General features: G+C 41.4%; 1 protein-coding gene across 6 annotated transcripts in view; it reads right to left on the bottom strand.

Moving 5' to 3' along the window:
- LOC109933254 (transcriptional enhancer factor TEF-1-like) overlaps positions 1 to 26,028 on the bottom strand; it is a 94,102-nt gene that overhangs the window by 37,068 nt on the left and 31,006 nt on the right. For 4 of the 6 annotated variants that reach the window (XM_048617500.1, XM_020532223.2, XM_048617502.1 and 1 more), the window contains one exon: positions 22,793 to 23,045. The exons of the other annotated variants lie outside the window; for them this stretch is intronic. In XM_048617500.1, the coding sequence (XP_048473457.1) occupies positions 22,793 to 23,045 (253 nt within the window). The remainder of the gene's footprint in view (positions 1 to 22,792; positions 23,046 to 26,028) is intronic. 6 annotated transcript variants of the gene reach the window in all.

Consider the following 26,028-nt stretch of genomic DNA (forward strand, 5'->3'; position numbering starts at 1 on the left):
AGATGTGAAAACAGCAGAGTAGTTGTAGTGGGTGACTTCAACTTTCCTCTTACTGACTAGGATTCCCTTAGAGCCAGGGGCTCAGATAGAGAGTAATTTGTTAGATGTGTCCAAGAGGGCTTTTTGAGACAGTATGTTGACAATCCAACCAGAGAGGAGGCCATACTAGACTTGGCATTAGGGAATGAGTCAGAACAGATGATCAATGCTTTAGTAGGAGAACATTTTGGGCTTAGTGACCATAACTCCGTTAGATTTCGAGTAATTATGGTCAAGGACAAGAGTGGCCCTCGGGTGAGGGTATTTAGTTGGGCAAGGGCCCATTATATACAAATTAGACAGGAACTGGGGAATATGGATTGGGAGCAGTTATTTGAGGGCAAATCTATGTCTGGCACGTGTGAGGCTTTTAAAGACCAGTTGATTAAAGTTTCAAACATGCATGTCCCTGCAAAACTGAAGGATAGGAATGGCAGGATTCAGGAACCATGGATGATAAGGAAAATTGTAAGCTTAGTCAAAAGGGAAAAAAGAAGCATACAATTGGTCCAGGCAGCTACAAACTGTCAAAACCCTTGAGGAGTGTAGAGAAATTAGGAAGGAACTTAAATGCAGAAATAGGAAAGCTAAAAGGGGCCCTGAAATGTCTTTACCAAACAGGGTCATGGAGAATCCCAAGGCTTTTTATGCATACATTAGAAGAAAAAGAGGGTAGTAAGGGAAAGAGTAGGCCCCCTCAAGGACAAAGGAGGGGAATTATGCATGGAGCAACAGGAAGTGGGAGAGATTCTTAACAAGGACTTTGTATTGACCAAGGAGAAGGACATAGCTGATGTTGAGGTTAGGGATGAGTGTGTGAATATTCTAGAGAATGTCAATATATTGAAGGAGGTAGTTTTGGGTATCCTAAATTGCACTCAGGTAGACAAGTCCCCAGGGCCAGATGGGATCTATTCCAGGTTTGTGCGAGAGGCAAGGGAAGAGTTGGTGGGGCATTAGCAGATTTTTCACATCCTTTTTGACCACAAGCGAAATTCCAGAAGACTAGAGATTAGCCAATGTTGTTCCCTTGTTTAAGAAAGGAAGCAGAGATAATCCAGGAAATTATAGGCTGGTGAGCCTGATAGTCTATGGTGGGGAAGCTCTTGGAGAAGATACTGAGGGACAAGATATATGCACATTTGGAAGAAAATGGACTAGATAGTGACAGGCAGCATGGTTTTTTATGGGGAAGATCATGTCTCACCAACCTGATAGAATGTTTTGAAGAGGTGACAAAGATAATTGATGAGGGAAGGGCTGTGGATATAGTTTTTTTTATCAAATGTCTTACTAGCATACATAAAAGTCCCACGTGGCCACAAAAACTAAAATCACATGGAATTCCAGGTGGGCTGGCTAGATGGATACAACACTGGCTTGGTCATAGAAGACAGAGGGTAGCAGTGGAAGGGTGCTTTTCAGAATGGAGACCGGTAACTAGTGGTGTTCCACAGGGATCTGTCTTAGGTCCTCTGTTGTTTGTAGTATATATAAATGATCTGGAGGAAAATGTGGGTGGTCTGATTAGTAAGTTTGCAATGACACAAAGATTGGTGGAGTTGCTGATAGTGCTAACGACTGTGAAAGGATACAACAGGATATAGATAGATTGGTGACTTGGGCACTGAAATGGCAGAAGGCGTTTAATCCAGACAAATGCGAGGTGATGCATTTTGGAGGATCAAATTCAGGTGTGAATTATTGTGTAAGTGGCAGAACCCTTAGGAACATTAACGTACAGACAGATCTAGGTGCGCAGGTCCACAGTTCCCTAAAAGTGGCAGCACAGGTGGCCAAGGTGATTAAGGAGGCATATGGCACGCTTGTCTTCAGACGGGGCTGGGAGTACAAGAGTTGGCAAACCATATTGCAGCTATATAAAAAGGAGGTAGTAAGAACTGCTGATGCTGGAGTCAGAGTTAACACAGTGTGGAGCTCAAGGAACACAGCAGGCCAGGGTCTTCAGAAAAGGGTCCTGACCCAAAATGTCAATTTTCCTGCTCCTCTGATGCTGCCTAGCCTGCTGTATTCCTCCAGCTCCACACTTATCTCTGCAGCTATATAAATTCCTTGTCAGGCCATATTTGGAGTGTTGTCTGCAGTTTTGGTCACCACATTACCAGAAGGATGTGCAAGTTTTGGAGAGAGCGCAGAGAAGGTTCACCAGGATGTTGTCCAGTCTCAAGGGCATTGGCTATGACCAAAAGTTAAAAAGACTAGGATTGTTTTCACTGCAAAGACGACAGCTGAGAGGAGACTTGGAGATCTACAAAAATTATGGAGAGGCATAGTTAGGGTGGATAGTCAGAGGCTTTTTCCCAGGGTTGAAATTTCAACAACAAGGGGGCACAGCTTCAAGGTGAGGGGGCAAAATTTTAAGGGAGACGTGCGTGGGAAGTTTTTCCCACACACAGAATGGTAGGAGTCTGGAACACGCTGCCAGAAGAGGTGGTGGAAGTAGGCACATTGGTGACATTTAAGAGGCATTTGCGTGGTTACACGCATAGGGAGGGAATAGAGGAATATGGACTGAATAAGGGCAGAAGATTTGTTTTTTAGTTTGGTCAGGGTATGATCAGGCTTGGAGGGAATGAAGGGCATGTTCGTGTGCTGTACTTCTCTTTTGTTTTGTTCTTTATGTGCAGCAAGTGTCAGCTTCAGGGCTGATATGGGTGTTAGAATTTACCTTGATGGATTCAGGGAACAAAAGCAGCGCGTATTTGTATTCCTAAATCGCTATCCAACAACAAATACTGAAGATGAGTGAGGTTCCATCTTGACTATAAAACCTGTAATAACAGATTTACTTGTTCACACTTATTGTCTGGCTCACTAACCACCCAGAATGGTTACGTAGCAAAAGACTGGAGGGCAATAGTCACTCTACTCAACTCCAGCAAGAATCTTTGAGGAAGAAAGTGCAATGAGTAATAAAAGTGTCATCATTATTTAACTTGGATTCCTGACAGATATGTGCAAATGATGTGATTCACTATGGTGCAGAGTGGCAGGGGTTGTGGGTGATATCTATGTTGGGGAGTAGCTTGGTAATACAGGAGTAAGTTATACAAGCAGGGACTATGGGAGCAGGAGATGAGATTTACAGGACATAAGAACTGAGATTTTCAGAGGGGGTGAGAGACAAGATTTATAGGGCAGTAGCAAGCACCTGGATACATACCTGTAACAAGGTGAAGAAGGAATTTTAAAAAAGTGACATCATATTTGCCCATGGCATGACTTTGCAGATCAGAACCAGTGATAAATTAAGATATCATTCATGATCAGCTGGCCCTGTAGTCACGTTGATGCTGATACAGTGTGGTGTAAGGTGGTTCCCAAAAGAATCTGCTCATTTGATATATTTGAAATGAGTGTATGGTCATGTTGTTGGAGGCCAGGAATCCAGGCCATGTGGCTGCCTGGAATTCAGACTTGGAAGCAAAAGCAGCATGGATCAAGAAGGACAAATAGTTTAGATTTTACCTGTTTTGAGAAAGTCTTAGCCTGGATACTGTCTCAGCAAGAATCAGCTATCACTTACTCCAGCCACTCTCTTTTGTCATATGTCTTAGACAGCAAGTGAGTGTGGACAGCATATTAATCACAAAGATGTTGCAGCCTGATTCTAGTCCCAGCCAATGACTTCTCACATGATGTGCAGCAAGTGCCACTAGTTGCCAAGATTAATATTGCCATGGGCTTTATCCTTTCCTTCATGAGATCAATATGGATTTCGAATGGACAGTGGAGCTTTGCTTACTAATCTAAAAACTCAGAAAAGCTAAAAAAAAAAAAGAAGCTCCTGTTAAGTAACACTGATTTTGGGTGGAAGTGGCTCCAGACAGAGGCCTAGAACTCCATTTCCTGACACAGCCTGGAAAGGCCAGCTGATGCTCATCTCAGGGAACTTGATCATAGTTGTTATTTGATGTGAGCTGTGGGTCTTCACTCACAGGTTCTGTTAAATCCTACCCTATGTTAAATAAGAGTTGGATATTGTCACTACCACACTACTCAAGTGAAATTTAAATGCTTTACTCAGTTACTGGTATGGTCAAATATATACTTTATTTATATTAAAGGTTAGAATAAAAAGATCAATTTCTTTAATAAAGAAACTGGAAGAAAACTGACAATAAAGGATACATGAACATCAATTAGACTAAATTCTCACTGGTCTCAATACACACTGACAAAAGGAGGACAAATTCGACTGGGACAACACATCAATAATAGCACAAGCCAAACAGGGACATGCTAGGGAATTCCTGGAGGCCTGGCATTCCAACCAGAACTCCATCAACAGACACATTGCGCTGGACCCAATATACAAACCACTGAGAAACAGAACTAGAAATAATACCAACCACCCCAGCAAAAGACGTATAAATAACAGGCGGGACAGAACACCGACGCTTCACTGGAGGCACACTAACGATGTTACCTAGCTGGGTGACGAACTATCTGCAACCAAACACACTGGCTCAGAGAGCAAGCCTACAACCTTATCCACGACCTGAGCTACAAATTTTCTCAAAATCCTTGAACAAAGTTGAGAATTGCTGACTCAACCACACATTGTCTAAATTTTTGGTCTTGTACTCATTGGGACAATTCACAAGAAATACCAAAGCAAAGGGTAAACAGCATTTATATTATAAAAGAATAGGAAGATAACTGGTACACTCTCTACGACAGACAGACAGACAGACAGACGAAATGTTGTTTGCCTTGTAGATTGGTATTTCTTGCAAACTGGCCTGATGAGTGCAAGAAATCTTTGACAAACTTTCTTCTACCATTACTCAAAAGCCATTCTATCAAGTACCTATTTGTATTATCTATTGTAAATCAAAGGTCCATGATTGACAAAGATGTAAAGCTGATTAACACAGCTGGAAATAGGAAAGTATAATTACTTGCCATTCTCCTCACAAGTCTACTATCACCAATAAAAGGGGAAAAAAGTGGTAGCTGGTGACAGAAAACAAAGCAGCTTTAAAGTGTTCAGGATGGCTTTCAGTCAGCATCCTGGCACATGTGAACTGGTGTCACTAACCTGGACAGTTGTCACTTGAACCTTTTTGAATGCAATTCACTCAGGAATTGTCAAATTCTAAACCAGGTAGCTTACATTTGATGGTCAGGGAATTGTCCCAATATCTTCTTAAGTGACGTCTTTTCTTTAACAATAAAACACCATTCAGGGACTCCAGTCTTTTCAAATAAACTACTGTCCAAAATCCTTTAAACATGAATCTTCAAAAAAAAAAATTATGAAGCATCTTCATAATTAAATATACAAGAGATTGGTTTACTTTTTAACGTTGCACAATAATGTTTAGATTGTCTCTTCAAAACCATGGAGTCTTGTGGTTTTTTTTCTCTCAATAAGTACCTGGACCCCAAACTGCTACTATGTTAGACAAAGTTCTGAAGCGTGATACTGGACTCAAAATGTTAACTGCTTCACTGCCTCATCTGTTGAGTTTCTTCAGCACTTTGTTATTTCAGTTTATCACTTTATTTGGTGGTCTCATTTGGATTGTAATGCCCCAAAAAAGTAAAGACAAAAGTTTGGGGTGTCCTCTTAAAACCAATTAAATACTTTCAGGTGTCATCACTATTGCAATATGGAGAAGAGTAGTACATAACCTGAATATAGGATGACAGTCACGGACTGATATGTTTGAATAATGTTAGTTTAGGGAAAGATAGACGTTGGGCATGACTTTCCTGCTGTTAATCAAATAGTGGCCGTCAGATCTTTTATGTCTATTTGAAGGACCTTCATTTAATATCTGATCCAAAAAGCAGCATTTCTTACAGACAGCTTTGGGGTGTGAATCTGAATGATGTGTTCAATTCTTAGAGTGGAGCTTGAATTGGCAGCTTTCTAATTCAGGTTAAAGAGAGAAAATTTTACCCACACAATATGACTAACATTTCACACACTTGCACATCCTTAAGCCTCACTTAATTAGCATCTAAGCACTCTAGACCTAAATAAGTACAGGCTTCCTGTGAAGAAGGGTGCATTATAGGATATTTAAAGTGCAATATACATGTACATAAATAACAATTTACGTACTTCAGATAGGGCAAGCAGAAACACTAATAGGGACAGATATATTTCTCAGCAGCTTCTTTTGAAGCCTAAAATAGTTTGGACATTGAGTTACTTTACTGGTCAAAACAATGATTTCTGATATGAAGAATGGTTACAGGGTCCAGGAAGTCATCAATAGCTACTCCCTGTAACTGAGTCTTGACAAGAGTCAGAAACCTCATCACAGGAGAGAAAAATTGGTGGCTTAGGAAATCTAAATCAAAATCTGCAATACCAGCCCGTTAATTTTTAAAGTATTTAAATTATAAACAAACAGACACAAAAAGGTCAGGTAGAGTGGACTGTGAAAAGTAAGTCTGAATCAATCAGGTAAAGTATATGAGTGCTCTGGAACTGAACAGGACAATGCACAGTTCAATAGAACAACAAACGACATGTGTTGCCCGTGAATGTCTCCATAAGAATCAAGCTGTTGGAATCACACAGTAGCATTATGTACATCTGATACATGCCCTGTCACAGCTCAAATGGCCTCAGTGAAAAGCTGGTTAGCAGGTTAACTTAGGAATGATTGAAAGAGCATCCAATCACAACTGACTGAGCCCAAACAGTTTTGAAAATGGAATCAAGATAGTTTAAGAATTTATTTTTAAAAATGAGCCAGTTAATCACCCTGCACCTAATCAGGCAGCCTGCTGTGTAGCATGGATCAAATTTCTGCTTTGTGACCAAGGATGGTTGCATTCAGATAACCTTCAGGCTAAATCATACGTCAGGGGAATGTTATAGTCACTCATGCTAACCTTTTTTCTAAAAATCCAAACCACATTCTTTCCTTACTTGTCCCCTTTGACATTTGGCTTTCACACATTTACATTAAAAGTTAACATGTTCTTCTGTTCCAGGACAGCCTGTTGTAATTTAACATCGGGTGTCAAGTAAAAATGTATTATTTTGTTGACTGACAATATTTTATGCTACAGGAGATGATGTGAAATCAAAAGTTAGTATTGATTTTGTGTAATATATTGATCTATTGTACACAATGTGGTGAGAGGACAAGAAAGAAGTTTTTAGGCCTTTCTTATGTGACTTATTTTAGAGGAAAACCATAAAAACAGACAGCAGGAGGGCTGGGGGGCACGGAGGGGGAAGGGAAGAGCTGAAGTATTTAAAAAAAAAAAAATCGGAGACAGAACTTCAGAACAAAATGGAAAAAAATACCTCAGTTCAGTGGACTTGTGTTATATAAAAAAAAGAGAAATTAAAGTCTCATTTTGTTTCATCAACCACCTAAAGATCAACATAGAAATTTTTGCCTGTGAAATTTCCTTCACACCATCAGACTAGAAGCATGCCTGGCAGTTAACCTCTGAGAACAGGTCAATTTTTAAACTTGATCAAGTCTCTTTTGCCCTTGATTGTGGTGGCAGCTGCTAAATCAGTTCTGGAGCAAACGTGCAGCTGTTCCATTCCTGTCTGCAAGTACTCCACAGCAACAGACAGCTACTGCACACCGACTCCCTGAGTAACTTTGGAACCCAGGAGTTCCAACGCTCTATTTTATGCACTTTCTCTTCCAATTTCTGGTCAGAGACATGTAGAAGGGCTACCTGAACACTTTACTGTCACCATCAGCAGCCAGGTCAGTCAACAGGAGATGCATCCGTCTGATCTTTGGGAGACTCTTCCATTTTCACCTTGCTCATATTACTGCTTTGAAGCAGTTTTTAGTAGCAGCATGATGGGCTGGAACATGTAAGTGAGATGCCCTATTGGTATCAACAACAGTTCTGGGTGTAGGAGTGTAGTAGGCACAGTACTGGATTGCTAATCCAAGGTCAGAAGTTCAACTCTGCCACAACATGTTTTGAGTTTCGCTTCAAGGCACCAGTGGCCATTAAAGTTGTTGCTTTTCTTTGGTATAAACTCACATTAGTTTACTGATGTACTTTTCCCCTGCCACTTTGTACTATCTGGCCTGTTGTTGTGAAGATTTAGCTCTTCATTGATATGCTTTAGAATACAACTTAATTTTAGAAATTAAAGTTTTAACTGTAGAAAAATGAGGGCACCTGGTTAAGAAATTGGGAGGCATCTCAAGCAATTGAAATCCAAATGGGCCGAGGATTAATTATCCTGCATTTATTTACAAAGTCAACAGTTCATAGTGGAAAGACACAAAGAATGAGGTGACCCATTTTTGGACCTTTGGGGTAGAAGAGAACTGAGACAGTATGCTCCGGTTAGTGAGAACGCAAGGATTGTAAGTGTAGGGTCTGGTCAAGAAAAAGTAGTAAATGTCAGGTATAGACAGCAGGATTGAACGACTCCCTTGAAGAGTATAAAGGCAGTAAGATTTACTCAACCGGGAAATCTGTAGGGCAAAAAGGGGGCATGAGACATCTTTGGCAATCCCAAGAGATTCTACAAATACATTAAGGGCAAAAGTGTAACTAGGAATAGAATAGGGCCCCTTAAAGATCAACAAGGCTGTCTATGTGTGGAATCGCAAGAGATGGGAGAGATACTAAATGAGTATTTTGTGTCAGTATTTATTGTGCAGAAGGATATGGAAGCTAGAGAACATGGAGAAATAAAGAACGATATCTCGAAAAAAAAGTGTCCATATAATAGAGGCGGTGGTGCTGGAGGTTTTAAAATGCATAAAAGGTGGATAAATCTCCAGGATCAGGTGTATTCCAGAACTTTGTGGGAAGCTAGGGAAGTGATTACCGGGCCCATTGCTGAGATATTTGTATCAATCGCCACGGGCAAAGTGCCAAAAGACCTGAGGGGACTAATATGGTGCCATTATTTAAGAAAGGTGGCAAGGAAAAGCCAGGGAACTGTAGACCAGTAAGCCTGACATCGGTGGTGGGCAAGTTGTTGGAGTGGATTCCGAGGGACAGGATTTACATGTAATTGGAAAGGCAAGAGCTGATTACAGGTAGTCAACATAGCTTTGTGCCTCACTAACTTGACTGAGTTTTTTGAAGAAGTGACAAAGAAGATTGATGAAGGTAGAGCAGTGGACATTGCCTATATGGACTCAACAAAGCATTCGACAAGGTTCTGCATGGTAGACTGGTTAGCAAGGTTAGATCACATGGGATCCAGGGAAAGCTAGCTAATTGGATACAAAATTGGCTTAAAGGTAGGAGACAGAGGGTGGTGGTGGAGCGTTGTTTCTCGGACTGGAGGCCTGTGACCAGCGGCGTACTACAAGGATCGGTGCTGTGTCCACTGCTTTTTGTCATTTATATAAATTATTTGGATGTGAATATAGGAGGAATGCTTAGTAAGTTTGCAGATGACACCAAAATTTGTGGTGCAGTGGACAGTGAAGGTGGTTACCTCAGCTCACAACAGGACCTTGATTAGATGGGCTGAGGAGTGACAGGTGGAGTTTAATTTAGATAGTTATGAGGTGTTGCATTTGGAAAGGCAAATCAGGGTAGGAGTTTTACACTTAATAGTCAGGTCTTGGTGAGTGTTGCTGAACAAAGAGACCTTGGGCTGGAGGCTCATAGTTCCTTGAAGGTGGAGTCGCAGGTACATAGGGTAGTAAAGGCGGCATTTGGTATGCTTATCTTTACTGGTCAGTGCATTAAATATAGGAGTTGGGATGCCATGTTGTGGCTGGATATAAACCCTGGTTAGAAGTTTCCTTTGCTTATTCTATCTGAGTGAGTTCGCTGACAGAAGTGGGTAGTTACTTTGGATTTGGTGAGGGAAAGGTAACTGGAAGATTTGCAGATGGCTTCCAGCTTGTGGAAGAAATCTATAGTGGTCCTGTCAGAGCTTTGAGATAGAAAGTGGTTACAGTTAGATATCAGCTTTCTAAGCTGCATGAAGGCAGTTGGATTTCTGCTGACAACCTGCTGAAACAAGGAACTGGGACATTCACAAATTGTCAGGTCAATAAACAAAAAAAAAAAAAAAAAAAAAAAAAAAGTGGTGGAGGGGTTCACAGCCCAAACAGTAAATGGAAAAATCCCTACAGAATATTACCTTTGACAAATTGCTTGAATACCACGGATACTTTAAGTAAATTCCAGAAGACTGTAGCATATCTTTTGGTTGGTCTCAGGAAAAAAGAAGGTGAATGAAGCTTTAAGGTTTTGTATGGGAACACTTGTGGAAGTGGGTTGAAGAAGTGAACACTAAAACGGAGTTTATAACATAATCTTTAAGGTTAGTGTTAAATTAATGATGCATATGTATTGCTGAAAAAAGACATTTTGTCAAAGCTTTTTGTTTTGCATTCATCAGGGCAATTTGCAAGAATACCAATTTCATGAGAAAACTAATATTTATACTGCATGACAGAAGAGTGCTAATCGATTGGCAAGTAAAATTTGATTAGTAAAGACACTGTCGTGCAGAACAGACCAATTACTGCTGATGACTGTGAGCTGCCAAGAGTTTTTCAAATTTAACACTGGGCAGTTTTCAATTACTCAGGAAATTGTCCTGAGAAACATGAAAGAAAGTCACCATTTTGTTAAATTGAAACAGGTCCAATGTGTACGTATGTCCACCACTCTATGGGACACAAAATCTACATCACATCAACACTGAAACATATGAAAATACATATAGCACATTACTCATTTTGTGTGGGAGCAGCATGTCGTTTGGCCTGACAGCAACATCCTGTTAGTGGTGTATGTACTTGCTGTCAAATGTTGCTCTAAATTTTGAAATACTTTACCCAATGAGAGGCAAATGGGCACTTTTCAAGATCAAGAGTAATTGCCTTAGGACCTTCAATGAGTTTCCATGATATACAGTGAAAAATAATCTAGTCAGGGGAGTCATTTACCTGCAGGATGGCTTTGATGCACACAATTTCAGCATCAAGTTTGCACAGGGAATAAATAGCTCAGGCCTCTATTTAGATTGGTCATTGCAGCACAGAATTGTAGGAATCCCAACCTGCAGTAATCAGAAATAGAGAACCTCCAGCCGATTTCTAAACCAGGAAATGTAGAAAATGGAGCTCATTTGACTGTTCCATTTGAAATGTAACAGTGAGTGTAGGAAGATGCCCATTAAGACATGCAGGTACCAGCTTGATACCAGGTACATGGGTTGTATGTCCCACAGTCTGGTAGTTCATCAAACACCATGTCCCTTCAGCTGTTTGCATAAAGCAAAGGTACGAACACTCCCGAACCAGCTTGTGCTTACAAAACAGTGCCAACATTAGATGGGATTATACAATTGTTCAACATTTGCTGGATAATTCTGATGGAGAATTATATGGATAATTGTCAGTTGGGATTACAGTGTGGTGCATTTCCATGCTCTTGAAGCCCATCTCCCAGTTTACAGCCATTCAGGTGGTAATCTGCCTTCTTGTTTTTGCATCTGAAGTGAATAATCTCACATTTATCCAAATTATACTGCATCTGCCATTGATCTGCCCACTCACCCAACCTGTCGAGGTCATGCTGAAGGATCTGTGCGTCCTCAGTTCACTCTCCCACCCAACTTTGCATCATCTACAAAGTTGGAGATGTTACATCTTGTTCCCTCATCCAAATCATTAATATATTTTATGAATAGCTGGGGTCCCAGCACCAATCCCTTTGGCACCCTAATTACTGCCTGCCAATTTGTAAAAGACCCATTAATTCCTGCACGTTGTTACCTCTTGGCCAACCAGTTTCCTATCCATGTTAATACACTTCCCCCAATCCCATGCACTTTAACCTTGTGCATTAATCTCTTATGTCAAAATGTTTTCTGAAAGTCCAAATACACTACATCGACTGGCTCCCCCTTCTAACTAGTAGAGTTGACATCTTCATAGAATTCCAACAGATTTGTCAAGCACGATTTCCCCTTCATAAATCCATGCTGACTGTCTGATCCTGCCACTGCTTTCTTAATGCTCTGCTATAAAATCTTTAATGATGGATTTGAGAAATTTTCCCACTGTCAATGTAGGCTCACCGGTCTATAATTCCCCATTTTCTCCCTACCTCCCTTTGAGTATGGGAGTGACATTAGCCACTCCAATCTGCAGGAACCATTCCAGAGTCTATAGGCTAAATCCAGCGGATCTGACATATGAGGAGAGATTGACTAGGTTGGAATTGTTCTTGCTAGAACTCAGATGAATGAGGAGGATCTCACAGAGTTATAAAATTCAAACAGGACTGGACAAGGTAGATGCAGGGAGGATGTTGCCAGGGGTCACAGTATGACAATTTGGGGTAGATAATTTAGGATGGAGAGGAGGAGACATTTCTTCACCCAAAGAGTGGTGAGCCTGTGGAATTCATTACCACAGGACGTAGTTAGACACCAACTGGGAAGGCGATGGCCTAGTGGTATTATTGCTGGACTCTTAATCCAGAGACTCAGATAACATTGTGGGGACCCAGGTTCAAATCCTGCAATGGCAGATGGTAGAATTGGAGTTCAATAAGTATCTGGAATTAAGAATCTAATGATGACCATGAATCCATTGTCGATTGTCAGAAAAACCATCTGGTTCACTAATGCCCTTTAGGGAAGGAAACTGCCATCCTTACCTGGTCTGGCCCACATGACTCCAGACCCACAGCAATGTGGTTGACTCTGAACTACCCTCTGGGTAATTAGGGATGGGCAATAAATACTTTGGCCAGCGATGCCCTTGTCCCGTGAATGAATAAAGAAAAATAATATTAAACGTATTCAAGAGGCAGCTAGATACAGTACTTGGGACGAATTGGATCAAAGGGTATGGGAAGAAAGCAGAATTAGGCTATTGAGTTGGATGATCAGTCATGATCATGAAGAATGGTGGAGCAGGCTTGAAGTCCGAATGGCCTCTTCCTGCTCCTATCTTCTATGTTTCTATGGTAGAAGTTTTCATACAGGGCTCTGTATTTTGCAAATAACATGCACTGCACCAGTTTAAAATTCACAAATGGGTAACAGACTTAATTTTTTTTGTAGGCCAAAAATCCTAACCAATTAGAATCAACCGCAGGATTTGAAATTTAAATTAAACCTGACAGTTATCTGTTGATTCAGTAATAAAGATGCATTCTCCATGACAATGCCTTATCAGAGTTGACTTGTTGACCAATCAGCATGCTTCTCTCATGCAGTTTAAATATTAGATTTCTCCTTAAATTTGTATCCTTGCGATTTGTTCTTAGGGGAAGATGAACAGCTTCAGCAAAATGTCTTTTGTCAGCAACATTTCCTACTTTAATTCTTTTCAATGTGTAATAAAGATTATTCTTGTTTAAAACCATGAAATCTAGTGGCATTGGTCTATTAGTCAATTGTTGGATGTTCATATTTCTTCTTGAAACGTTAGTGGTCCATAAAAGGATCACAATGCCATAAGTAGGCCTTGTTTCCAGGGAGCAGAGTCAGACCGAGGAGCTCATGGAGCATGGCGAGTAGAAAAACTAATTACCTTGGGGATTCATGACTTTGTTTTCAGGAGCAGAGTGAGAGAGGGGCACATGGAGTAACTCTGGTCATGAAGACTCAAAATGTTAGCTGGATCTCTCTCCATGGATGCTGTCTGACCCCCAGTATTTGTTGTTTAGTTTCAGTTACTGAACAAACTGGAAAACTGATATCGCAGGAGGGCTGTGATTTGATTGGCTGGTAGGAAATCTGTACAAAATTTGACAAAAAACACAGCAAAACTAATAAAGAAAGAAAGAAAGAAAGAAAGAAAGAAAGAAAGAAAGAACTAACCAGGGATTAACTAACTAATAAATTAATTAAGTAAAGACAGCTGGGCAGGTGATGTGGGAGCAGGCTGGTCACTGCTGCTCCCAAAGGGATTATATCTGCAGCAAGTGTTGGTTGTTGGAGGAACTTTGATTCAGAATTGATGAGCTAGAGTCTGAGCTTCGGACGCTGCAGCACATTCAGGAAGGGGAAAGAGTTACCTGGATGCTGTGTTTCAGGAGGTGATCACACCTGGTAGATTAAGTACCTCAAATTCAGTCAGCGGTCATTTAGGATCAGAGGAGCCTCAGCTCTTGACTTTGTCCAACAGCTATGAGGTACTTGCTCCCTGTGTGGATGAGAATAGAGCTGTAGGGAGGATGAGCCAGCTGACCACTGCAGCGTAGCAAGGGAGGCCATCAAGAGTGGGGAGCAAAAAGTCAAGTGGTAGTTGTAGGGGATTCTATAATCAGGGGAATAGATAGTATCCTTTGTAAGCAGGATGGAGAATCCTGCATGGTGCGTTGCCTGCCCAGTGCCAGGGTAAGGGACATCTCTGACCGGCTTGAAAGGATATTGGGGAGGGAGGGGGAGGATCCAGTTGTTGTGGTCCACGTTAGCACAAACAACATAGGCAAGACTGGGAAAGAGGCCTGCTTATGGATTATCAGGAACTAGGAACTAAATTAAGAGAACAGGTCCTCAAGGATTATAATCTCCAGATTACTAACAGCACCACATGCAAATTGGCATAGGGACACAAGAATAAGGGAAGTAAACATGCAGCTAAAGGAGTGGTGCAGGAAAGAGGAGTTCCTTTTCATGGGGCACTGGCATCAGTATTGGAACAGGAGGGATTTGTACCGCTGGGACGGTCTCCACTTGAACCGAGCTGGGACTAATGTTCTAGCGAAGAGGGTAGTAGGGTGGTCAATAGGACTTTACACTAGAAAGTGGTGGGGGTGGGGAGAAGGAGAAGGAGGAGGAGGAGGAGGAGAAGGAGAACTCCAAGGAGGTATAATGGCTAATGGGAAACAAAGCGGCAGGTTAATAATTGTAGGGGTGGATTCAACTGCACGGAAAAAAGTATGAAAAAAAATGAAAAGAAAGGAGAACTCAGGTGTGTGTATTAAAGCCTCCAGCACACAAAATAGGACAGAGTGTATGGAAAGGGTTAAGAATCAAAACTTCAAGAACACTGGATAAAGGAATGACCATGAGAAGAGGGACGGTAAATACAGGACTGAAGGTGTTGAATGCACGCAGCCTACAAAATAAGGTGAACGAGCTTGTGGCACAGATCGAAATTGGCAGGTATGATGTGGTGGGCATCACAGATGTAGCTAAATGGGAATCAGGACTGGGAGCTAAAATATCCAAGGATACACATCCTATTGAAAAGGCAAACAGCTGGGCAGAGTGGATGGGGTTGGTTCATTAGTAAGAAATGATGTAGGGTCAATTGACATAAAATCTGTGTGGGTAGAGTTGAGGAGCTGCAAAAGGTAAAAGAAACCATAATGGGAGTTATGTACAGGCCTCCAAACAGTAGTCAGGATGTGGAGCACAAGATAGAAAAGGTAATGCAAGAAAGGAATAGTTACAGTGATCATCGGGGATTTCAATATGCAGGTAGACTGGAAAAAAAAAAATCAGGGTTGGGAGTGGATTGTAAGAAAGGAATTTGTGGAATGTCTACTAGATGGCTTTTTGGAGCAGCTTGTGGTGGTGCCCAATCAGTTCTGGATTTAGTGTTGTGCAATGAGGCAGACTTGATAAGGGAGCTGAAGGTGAAGGAACCCTTAGGAAACAGTGACCATAATATGATAGCACTTTTCTGCAAATTGAGAGGGAGAGATGGAATCAGATGTAATGGTTTTACAGTTGAACAAAGGTAACTACAGAGGTATGAGGGAGGAGTTGACCAGAATTGACTGTGAGAAGAGCCTAGCAGGAAAGACAGGAACAGCAATGGCAGGAGTTTCTGGGAGGAATTTGGGAGACACAGCAAAACTTCATTCCTAAGAAAAAGCAGCATACTAAAAGGGAGGATGAGGCGACCATGGCTGACAAGGGAAGTCAGGGGCTGCATAAAAAGCAAAAGAGAAATCATACAATGCTGTGAAGGGCAGTGGGAAGCCAGAGGATAGGGAACCCTACAAAGACCAACAGATGACAGTTTAAGAAAAGAAATAAGGAGGCAGAAGGTTAAATAAAAGAAGATGACTGCAGAAGTAATATTGGGGAATAAAGAAATGGCTGAGGAACTGAATAAGTACTTTGTATCAATCTTCACAGTGGAAGATATGAGTAACATCCCAAAAATTCGAGAGTTGTTGGGGTGATGGGGGCGAGGAGAGGTGTATGGTGGCCATCACCAAGGAGAAGGTACTAGAAAAACTGAATGGCTTGAAGGTGGATAAATCACCTGGACCAGATGGACTACATCCCAGAATCTTAGGGAGATAGCTGAAGAGATTGATGAGGTGTTAGTAGTGATCTTCCAGGAATCACTGGAGTCAGGGAGGGTCCCAGAGGACTGGAAAATCACTAACCTCCCATGTAAAGGGAGAAGGGAAAAGGACAGGAAATTACAGGCCGATTAGCCTAACCTTGGCCGTTGGTAAGATTTCAGTCCATTATGAAGGATGAAATTTCTGAATACTTGAAAGTGCATGGTAAAATAGGGCAAAGTCAGCATGACTTCATCAAAGGGAGGTCATGCCTGACAAATCTGTTAGAATTCTTTGAGGAAGTAATAAGCTGGTTAGACCAAGGAGAGCCATTGGGTGTGGGTCCAGAGGAAGTTCACAAGAATGATCTCAGAAATGAAAGGCTTAACTTGAGGATCTTTGAGGACTCTGGGTCTATACTTGCAATTTAGAAGGATCTGGGAGGATCTAGTTGAAACTTACAGAATACTGAAAGGCCTGGACAGAGTGGACATTGGGAAGCTGTTTCCATTGGCAGGAGAGACCAGATCCCTAGTGCACAGTCTTAGAGTAAAGGGAAGATCCTTTAGGACGCAGATGAGGAGAACCTTCTTCAGCCAGAGAGAGAGTGTTGAATCTATGCAATTCATTGCCTCAGAAGGCAGTGGACGACAGGTCACCGAGTATATTTAAAACAGAGATAGATAGGTTCTTGACTATCAAGAGGATCAAAAAGGTTACGGGGAGAAAACAGGAGAATGGGGCTGAAAAGCTTAGTCATGATTGAATGGCAGAGCAGATTTGATGGGCCGAATGGCCTAATTTCTGTTCCTATGTTTTATGGTTTAAGTGTATACTACACAATTAGCTATTCATACAGAGGAGGCAATGGCCTAGTGGTATTATTGCTAGGCTGTTAACCCAGAGACCCAGGTAATGTTCTGGGGACCTGGTTTGAATCCTGCCATGGCAGATGGTGGAATTTGAATCCAATAAATATGTAGAATTAAGAGTCTAATAATGACTGTGAATCCATTGCCGGTCTATGACTCTATGATTGTCGGAAAACCCATCTGGTTCACTAATGGCCTTTTCGGGAAGGAAACTACCATCCTTTCCTGGTCTGGCCCACATGTGACTCCAGACCCACAGCAATGTGGTTGACTCTGAACGGTCCTCTGGGCAATTAGGGATGGACAATAAATGCTGGCATAGCCAGTGATGCCCTCATCCTGTGAATGAATAAAAAGAATAAAGATTAATACCCTGAAGACAACGATGGATGGATAATGAATGTGTTCTGCTCAGCATTGCCACTTAGAATCTTGGAGGTTTACAGCATGGAAACAGATCCTTTGGACCAATTTGTCCATGCCACCCAGTTTTCACAATTAATCTAGTCCTATTTGCATGTTTGGTCCCCATCTCTCCGTACCCATCCCATCCACCTACCTGTCCAAATGCTTCTTAAATGACATAATTATACGCCTCCTCCACTACGTCATGTAGCTTGTTCCAGACACTCACCATCCTCTGCGTGAAAAATCTGCCCCTTCTGGACCCTTTTGTATCTCTTCGCTCTCACCTTAAACCTATGCCCTCTAGTTTTAGACTCCCCAACCATGGGGAAAACATTGTTTACCTTAACTGTGCCTCCCATGATTTTATAGACTTCTATAAAAGTCACCCGTCAGAGCCATATGCTCCAGGGAAAAACATACCAGCCTTTCCAGCCTCTCCTTACAACTCAAACCTTCCAGTCAGATAGCATCCTAGAAAATCTTTTCTGCGCTCTTTCTAGCTTAACAAAATCCTTTCTATAGTAGGGCAATCAGAACTCCATGTAGTGTGGCCTTATCAATATCTTGTACAGCTACAACAAGGTGTCACAACTCCTATACTCAATGCTCTGACTCTGGAAAGCTAGCATACTGAAAGCCTTCTTCACCACCCTGCCTACCAGTGACCCTACTTCCAAGGAGCTATGAAACTGTAGCCCTAGATCTCTTTTGTTCTACAATACTCTCCAGGGCCATACCATTGACTGCGCAAGTCCCACCCTGGTTTGACCTACTAAAAATGCAACACCTTGCATGTACCTAAATTAAACGCCATCTACCATTTCTCAGCCTACTGGTCCAGTAGATCAAAGTGATCACTTCCCCAAAAGCAATGTGTATTTATTGTTGAAAGGAGAGACATATCGTGAAACCTTATGTCCTTTACTCATCAAGGAAATCCCCAAGAATGTCAAATTTCATACAGTCGTAACAATTTGCAGCCCATGAGAAAAGTCGTGATGATAAGTTGGCAAGTTGAATCTAATTAGCCAAGGCACTGGTATGGAGAAATGAACAGAGAACTTCAGGTAATTCAACAAAGAGGCAATGTTTGAACATAGCCCTTTTGTTCACAGAGAATGGGTCTCTGTTTGTGAACGTATCTCACTTCTAGCAAGTGTAAGTGAGCCAAATTGTGATCGGGGATAGTAAGCATGGTTTTTGTCAGAGGGAGGTCATACCTAATAAATCTGATAGAATTTGAGAGGACCAAGTGTGTAGGAGGGCAGTGTAGATGACAGTTTATATAGGATTTCAGCAAAGCATTTGACAAGGTCCCACATGGGACATTGATAAAAGAAGGTAAAAGCACATGGGATGCAGGGTAACTTGACAAGTTGGCTTAATTGTAGGAGACAGGTGGTGGTGGTAGAGGCTGCTTGTATGACTGGAGGTTGGTGTCCAGTGGCATATCACAGGGATCAGTGCTGGGTCCCTTGTTGCTTGTGATATTGTATAAACAATATGGATAATGTGGGGTTAGGGTGGGTAAAGATAAGTAAGTTTGAGGATGACAAAGGTTGGTGGCACGGTTAATGGGGAGGAAAAAAGTCTTATGTTACAGGACAATACAGATGGGTTGGTCAGGAAGGCAGATCGATTTTAACATTGAATTAGGAGGTGATGCACTTTGGAAGAAGTAACAAAACAAGGGAGTATTCAGTGAATAGTGGGATACCAGGAAGTTCAGAGGAACAGCGGGATCTTGTCCACAGCTCCTTGAATGCAGCAGGACAGGCTAATAGGGTTGTTAATGCAGCATACAGAACTATTGCCTCATCAGTTATGGCATAGATTATAAAAGAGGAGGAAGGTTATACTGGAGTGGCACAAAAAGCAAGCTTTGGTTAGGCTACGCCACATCACAGCTGGAGTACTGTGTGTAGTTCTGGTCACCTCGCCAATAGGAAGGATGTGACTGCACTGAGTGGCTGACAGGAAATTTACCAGGATGTCACCTGGGTTGGAGCATTTTAACTATGAAGAGAGGCTGGTTAGGCTCAGGTGGTTTTCTTTAGAGCAGAGAAGGTTGAGGGGGATCCTATCGAGGTGTATAAAAATTAGGAGGGGCATCTACAGGGTAGATAGTAAGCAGCTGCTCCCCTTAGTTGAAGGATCATTATTGAGGCGTTATAATTTTTTAAACTTGAAGGGCAAGGGGTTTAGTGGGGATTTGAGGAAAAAGCTTTTCACCCAGGAGGGTGTTGGGAGTCTAGAATACACTGCCTGGGAGGGTAGTAGAAGCGGGAAACCTCAACTTTTTAAAATGTACATGAGCATTTGAAATGTCATAACATTCAAAGTTACAGACCAAGTGCTGGAAGGTGGGATTAGTATAAATTTGATGGGCCAGAAGGCCTCTTTCCTTCTATATGTCTATGACGGTATAGCTGATTATTTAAAATAGTTGTTAGTATAGCTATTAGCACCCTCTTGATTGTTGAGCAAACGTACTTACTGCCTTTGCAGGTATCTTTGGTGTAGAAAAACAAAAGCAAGATCTCTAGAGAGGAAAGCCCATAAACTTCTGTTCCAGTCCCCTTAAAACAAAATCAGATGTCCACCCCCTCCAGAAATTTAAGAAAATATAATTCTGATTAACCTGCTTGGACATGTTACGGCACATGTTTGGACAGGTAGTACTTTATGCTGGACCTTCCAGCATAGAGGCAGGTCTATACGCATTCTAGATATTTTCTAATCTGTTTGTTCAGAGGTGTTATTTACTTATTGAATACATAGGACTAGTGGATCACATCAAACAGCATATTCCTTTCGCAATTTCCAACCAACCATCACTCTCCTTTCATGCAGTATAAGTGTTATCTTTCCCCTTAAGCATGCATTCTCGAGTATTGCAATGCGCAGTTCACAAGATGAGAGTTACCAAACTACTATCGAACAACATTACTGAAGCAAACATTTAGATAGGAGCCTCAATTGGCTCCTTCTTATTGAGTCACTTTGCCTGGACTTAGTTGTTTGCACAATTATCTCTACCATAGATAAAAATCATTGGCTCCTTTTCACGGACTTCTTGGAGAAGGGCTTGTGGCTAGCATGAACTTTCTTTTTATTGCATTTATTGAACTACATTTCTTCTCTTTGCTTTAATCCTCCTGAGGTATTACTCCATCAGTGCTGGTGCTTTATTCAAATAAAATCATTCCTGAAGACTACGTTCTTGAATTCAGTATGTTATTAGATCACAGGGATCTAGAGTTCTGACCATACCCAGTTACCACAGATATCCATAAGATCAGAAGAAATAGGAACAGCAGGTCATTAAGCCCTTCAAGCCTACTCGGCCAGTCAATAAAAACATGGCTGATCTGACACTCCTCACTTTCCCGCCCCTTCCCTGTAATCCTCAATTCCCCTACTGGGCAAGAATCTATCCCTCTCAGCCTTAAAATATGCAGAACTTTGCCACCACAGCTGTGGCAAGGAGTTCCAAAGACTCTCAATCCTAGGAGAAGGGAAATTCCTCAACTCAATCTTAACCCCTTTATTCTGAGATTAAGGCCACTGGTCCTAGACTCTCCCATGAGGGGAAACATCCTCTCAGTATCTCTCCTGTCAAGCCCCTTAAGAATCCTATATGTTTCAATGAGATCACCATTCATTCTGCTTAGACTTTGCTCACAAGACAATCCCTCCATACCTGGAATCAGCCTAGTGAACTTTCTCCAAACTGCCTCTAATTAAATGGAAATCTTTCCTTAAATACAGGGACCAAAACTGCTCACAGTACTCCAGATGTGGTCTCACCAGCACCTGATACAGTCGCAGCAACACCCCTCTACTCTCATACTCAACCCCCTAGAAATAAAGGGCCAACATTCGTTAACCTTCCTAACTAGCTGCTACCCCTGCATGCTTCATGCACAACCATCTCAAGTCCCTTTCTGTTGCAGCTTTCTCCACCTAAATAATACTGTTCTTTTGTTCTCCCTTCCAAAATGAACAATTTCACATTTTCCTACATTATACTGTATTTGCCAACCTTCTGCCCACTTGATTAACCTACCAATTTCTCTCTAGACTGTTTGCATCCCTCTTACAACCTGCCTTTCCACCTATTTTTGCATCATCTGCAAATTTGTCTACAATACATTCACTTCCTTCCTCCAAATCATTAATATATGTTGCAAACAGTTGCTGCCCCAGCACTGACCCCTGTGGAACCGCACTTACTTGTGTGTTACCAACCTGAAAAGAACCCATTATCTCCATTTGCTGTTTCCTGCCCACGAACCAATTCTCTCTCCACGCCAATATACTATCTCCAATACCATGGCGCTTATGTTATGGCTTAACCTTTTGGACAGATACCTTATTGAATGCCTTCTGGAAGTCCAACATCACATCTACTGGCTCTCCTTAAATCAGTTGGACTTGATTTCCTTTTCATAATCTAATTGAGCAGAATCAGCTTTATGATTTTCCAAATGTTCTGCTATTTCCTTAGCAGTCACAGGAGAATTGACATAAGTGAGATTAATCCAACTACAAAACTTTGATTCTAATTGTTTGATTTAAACAGAGAAAATAAACAGAAATATTTACTTTCAAAATTGGTGCTTCTAAGTGCAAATATCCCTTTCATAGAAGTTCATGGACATAAGAAACTTCATGAAAGGGAAATATACAATGCAGAATTATTACCATTTAAAATCAGAAATCTTCAGGTCTATCCTGCTGGAAATCCTTCACATCAAATCTTCCTCCCACATTCATGTAGATGGTGGATTGGATGATGTTACTATATTTTCAAGTGGCTTCATTTATTTTCATGCAGAACACAAATATCTGAACTGGCCTGGGAGCAACATTCCTACTAAGATGCCAGGGCATGCAGCAGTCTGGAATGTACCATACATTGAAATAAAGAAGCTACTCAGGTTTGTGAAAGTTCGGTCATTTTTAAAGTGGAAGCTGCTCATAGACAAGCAAAATAAAGAGTGCTTAAAAGGTATCTACAACCCATGCAGTACAAAGCAAATTTAGAGAGAACACTGCCTGGCTGTCAATTTAAATACTTTAAACCTGGTTGCTTTGAAAGTTTTTTTTTGAGTAAAGTTAGTACTCTGAATGAGACTAACAGATTGAATAATACTTCATTTCAGCAGAAGCAATAAAAAGACTGGAATCAGTGTTAGAGCACAGCTGGCATTTTACACCTTGAAATCAAAGCAACTGTCACTCACCATACATTTTTCCTTCATCCGATAGGATAATTTTTCGCCTGCCACATGGTGGGTAAATGGCTAAAGCTTCCTGGAAACTTTGCTCGATGTCAGGACTCCACACACCCTCTGCATCATTATCCAAATTCTTCTCAATTGAGTCACTCATTGTCTCAGAGTTGTGGTTAGGGCTGGTGCCCTTGCTCCAACCGTTTGTCTCTATTTTAACGGTCTGGGGTCTCCAAGCTTCAGCTTGGAGGACAGCACAGCACATCTGAGGTGGAAAAAAGATGCAATTTAGGAATTGGTGAATAAATCTGAAGTGATGCACCTCAACCTGAAATGGATGTTTGCTACTTTATTGGACTAGTTAGGGGCACAGTAATCATCACACAGTTCAGCTGCTATGATGTCACTGGGGTTATTTTTATTTCTTCTCCATTGGAGTTCTTCTGTTCTCAATCTAAAAAGAATTCTGTAATTAACTTGTAGATGGAGCATAAATGAAGAAGGGAAGAAAAAGTCAATGATTGGGAAGGGCAATGAAGGAGAGAAATAGATATTAGTGCACTTTTAAAACAAAAGAAGATGCACAAATCTTTATTGGGAGGTAGGAAATTATCAGCCAAATAATTGTTCTTGGAATAAATTTCTATTTTAACCCTCAACATGTACTGCTGATCTTGATCACAGACCAGTGTATCTCCTGACGTTCATTCCCATATGGTTAGGTTTATTCTGGAATTGCACAGCTACATGCAGAGTCAGGAGAAAAATGAATTTTTAAAAATCATTCATGGGATGAAAGCATCAAACGACACAGCCTAATGGCCATTCCTTATTGCTGATGGGGCAATTAAAACTCAACCAATTGCTGTGGGTCTGGAGTCACATGTAGGCCAGACCAGGTAAGGATGGCAGTTTCCTTCCCTAAAGGACATTAGTGATCCAGGTGGCTTTTTCCTGACAGTTGAGTTATGTCATCACTAGGTTTTCCTGATTTTTGTTGAATTCAATTCCCATTTGCCATGACAGCATTTGAACCCAGGTCCCAGAACATTACCTGGGGTGCCTGGATTAACAATCGAGAGACTGGTCATTGGATGGGGAGACAATGTAACAACTGTGTATCAGGAAAGTACATTAACAATTCTTCACACATATAGGGAGCAGCATTCACTGAAAACACCAAAGTGTATGAAATAAAGGGGGAAATAATTTTCTATTAACATGAAAGACTTCTTGGAGAATACTCAAATATTAGCAAACTGCAAATATCTGATGAGGATTTTTCTTTAATGATGATGATTTGTCACTTGTATTCTACAGTGACTAATATAGTAAAATACAGTGAAAAGCTTCAACAGTCACCACAATCTGGCACAGTTTTGAATAGTTCAAAAATAAAAAGGTTAAAAGAAGGTACTCTAAGATGGAGGATGGGAAAAAGTTGTAGTTGTAAGAGCTGCTCGTTTTGAAGTATTGTCAGTGTTGGAGCCGATTTCCTTGAATTCTAGGAGCAGTAGTTACTATTATAAGCTGTTGTGTTGTTTTGGAACTTTTGGGGGAAAGATCAAAACAAAAGGCACTTTGAAAAGGACAAATTACAACATTTAAAAAGGCATCTGGATGGGTATATGAATAGGAAGGGCTTAGAGGGATATGGGCCAAATGGGACTAGATTTATTTAGGATATCTAGTTAGTATGGACAAGTTGGACTGAAGTGTCTGTTACCTTGTTGTACATCTGTGACTATAATGACACTATATAACCGAAAGAACCAGCTCACCAACACCACCTGCACAGTCATCCCTCCTCCACTGCCTTACTGCTGCCTGACCAATGTAGGAGTCGCCAAACTTTAGGCGCCATCTTTGCCACAGGGCCCACCTCGCTGAACTTGCCTCCAATGCCAGGTCCTGTACTGAACCCACACTGTCCCTAGAACCAGGACTCCCTAGCTCCACTGCCACCCTGATTCCAGGACTCCCGGCTCATGGCACACCACACTGCTGCCGCTGCCTCACCAATGAGGAGAGTCTCTGGTCTGGGACTGTCACAACCAGGAGTCCCCAACCACACTGCCAGACCAGGCTGCTGCTGTCTTGCCAAGAGACCTGCTTCAGCTACCCTCCAGAGATGTCGCCTTGCCAGCACCGCCATCTTAAAGTCTGTTACTGCCACCATGCTTGGTTGCTGGTGGAGCTTTGCTGCTGCTACTACTACCAGTCCCAAATACTGGGAGGACATGCTTGCTGCTGCCACTTTCAGTCACCATGAGGTACCACATCCCCCACTGCCTCCGACTACCAGGTGGAGCTGTCATTCAGCACACAGACCACTCTCGTTGCCATGCAAATTTCACTAATCAACCCATCGCAAAGGCTCCAAAAGAAAAGAAAGATAAAAAGAAAGAAGAAGAGAAGTTAAAAACAAAGGAAAAAAAACCCAGACCATTGTGGCCAAGTCCACCAATTCCTCTCCCCATCATGTTAATCTTTACTAAGTCAGCCAGCAGCAAGCCCACTGAGGTGAGCTCTGCTACCAGTGGGCTTGACTTTACTTTGTTCTACTAACAGTGATTTATTTTAAATAATGCAGGCCAGCATGGGATCCAAGAGGAGATTTTGTCATTTCACAATTCAGCTCCTTGCCTTAAAAATTGGCCATGAGCCTTTCTGTATTTAATGGAATAAGTGAAAACGTTCTAACTTCCAGCTTTCTACCTATCTACCCACTTTGACATTCCAAGAACTCAGCTTCTTGAAAACAGGAAGTGTCCCCCATTGAGAATTTCTGCAGCAATGCAACAAGTGTTTGCAGGGGGCCTTTTATTTTACTGCATTTCACTCTAATGATGAAAGGGGAATGGAATTCTCAATTACGACCAAATCATTCCACTATCAAATGCTGTAACAATTATATCCTCCGAGTCAAATACAAAGGCAGAATTGAGAGAGAAATGTGGAAGTCTCTGCACTACCTGTGCTTGTAAAGAAATATAAATACCATCTTTTACTTTATTTTTCTATTTCTGTAATTAAGATTTTGTACCTAGATATTTTGTACCCAAAATGGCGTGATGTATGGCGACATCGTACACTTTTGTATCCTGTACTTGAGTACACGTGACAATAATTCTAACTGTCATTGTGGAAAAATCAATTTGGCAGAAAGTAGGCTGGAGACAAATTTGTGGAATCCAATCAAGATAACTTCAAATAATACATCATGGAATCAACCAGGGAAGACATTA

This window comes from Rhincodon typus, chromosome 37 (genome assembly GCF_021869965.1).
Source record: "Rhincodon typus isolate 14 chromosome 37, sRhiTyp1.1, whole genome shotgun sequence".
Taxonomy (NCBI): domain Eukaryota; kingdom Metazoa; phylum Chordata; class Chondrichthyes; order Orectolobiformes; family Rhincodontidae; genus Rhincodon; species Rhincodon typus.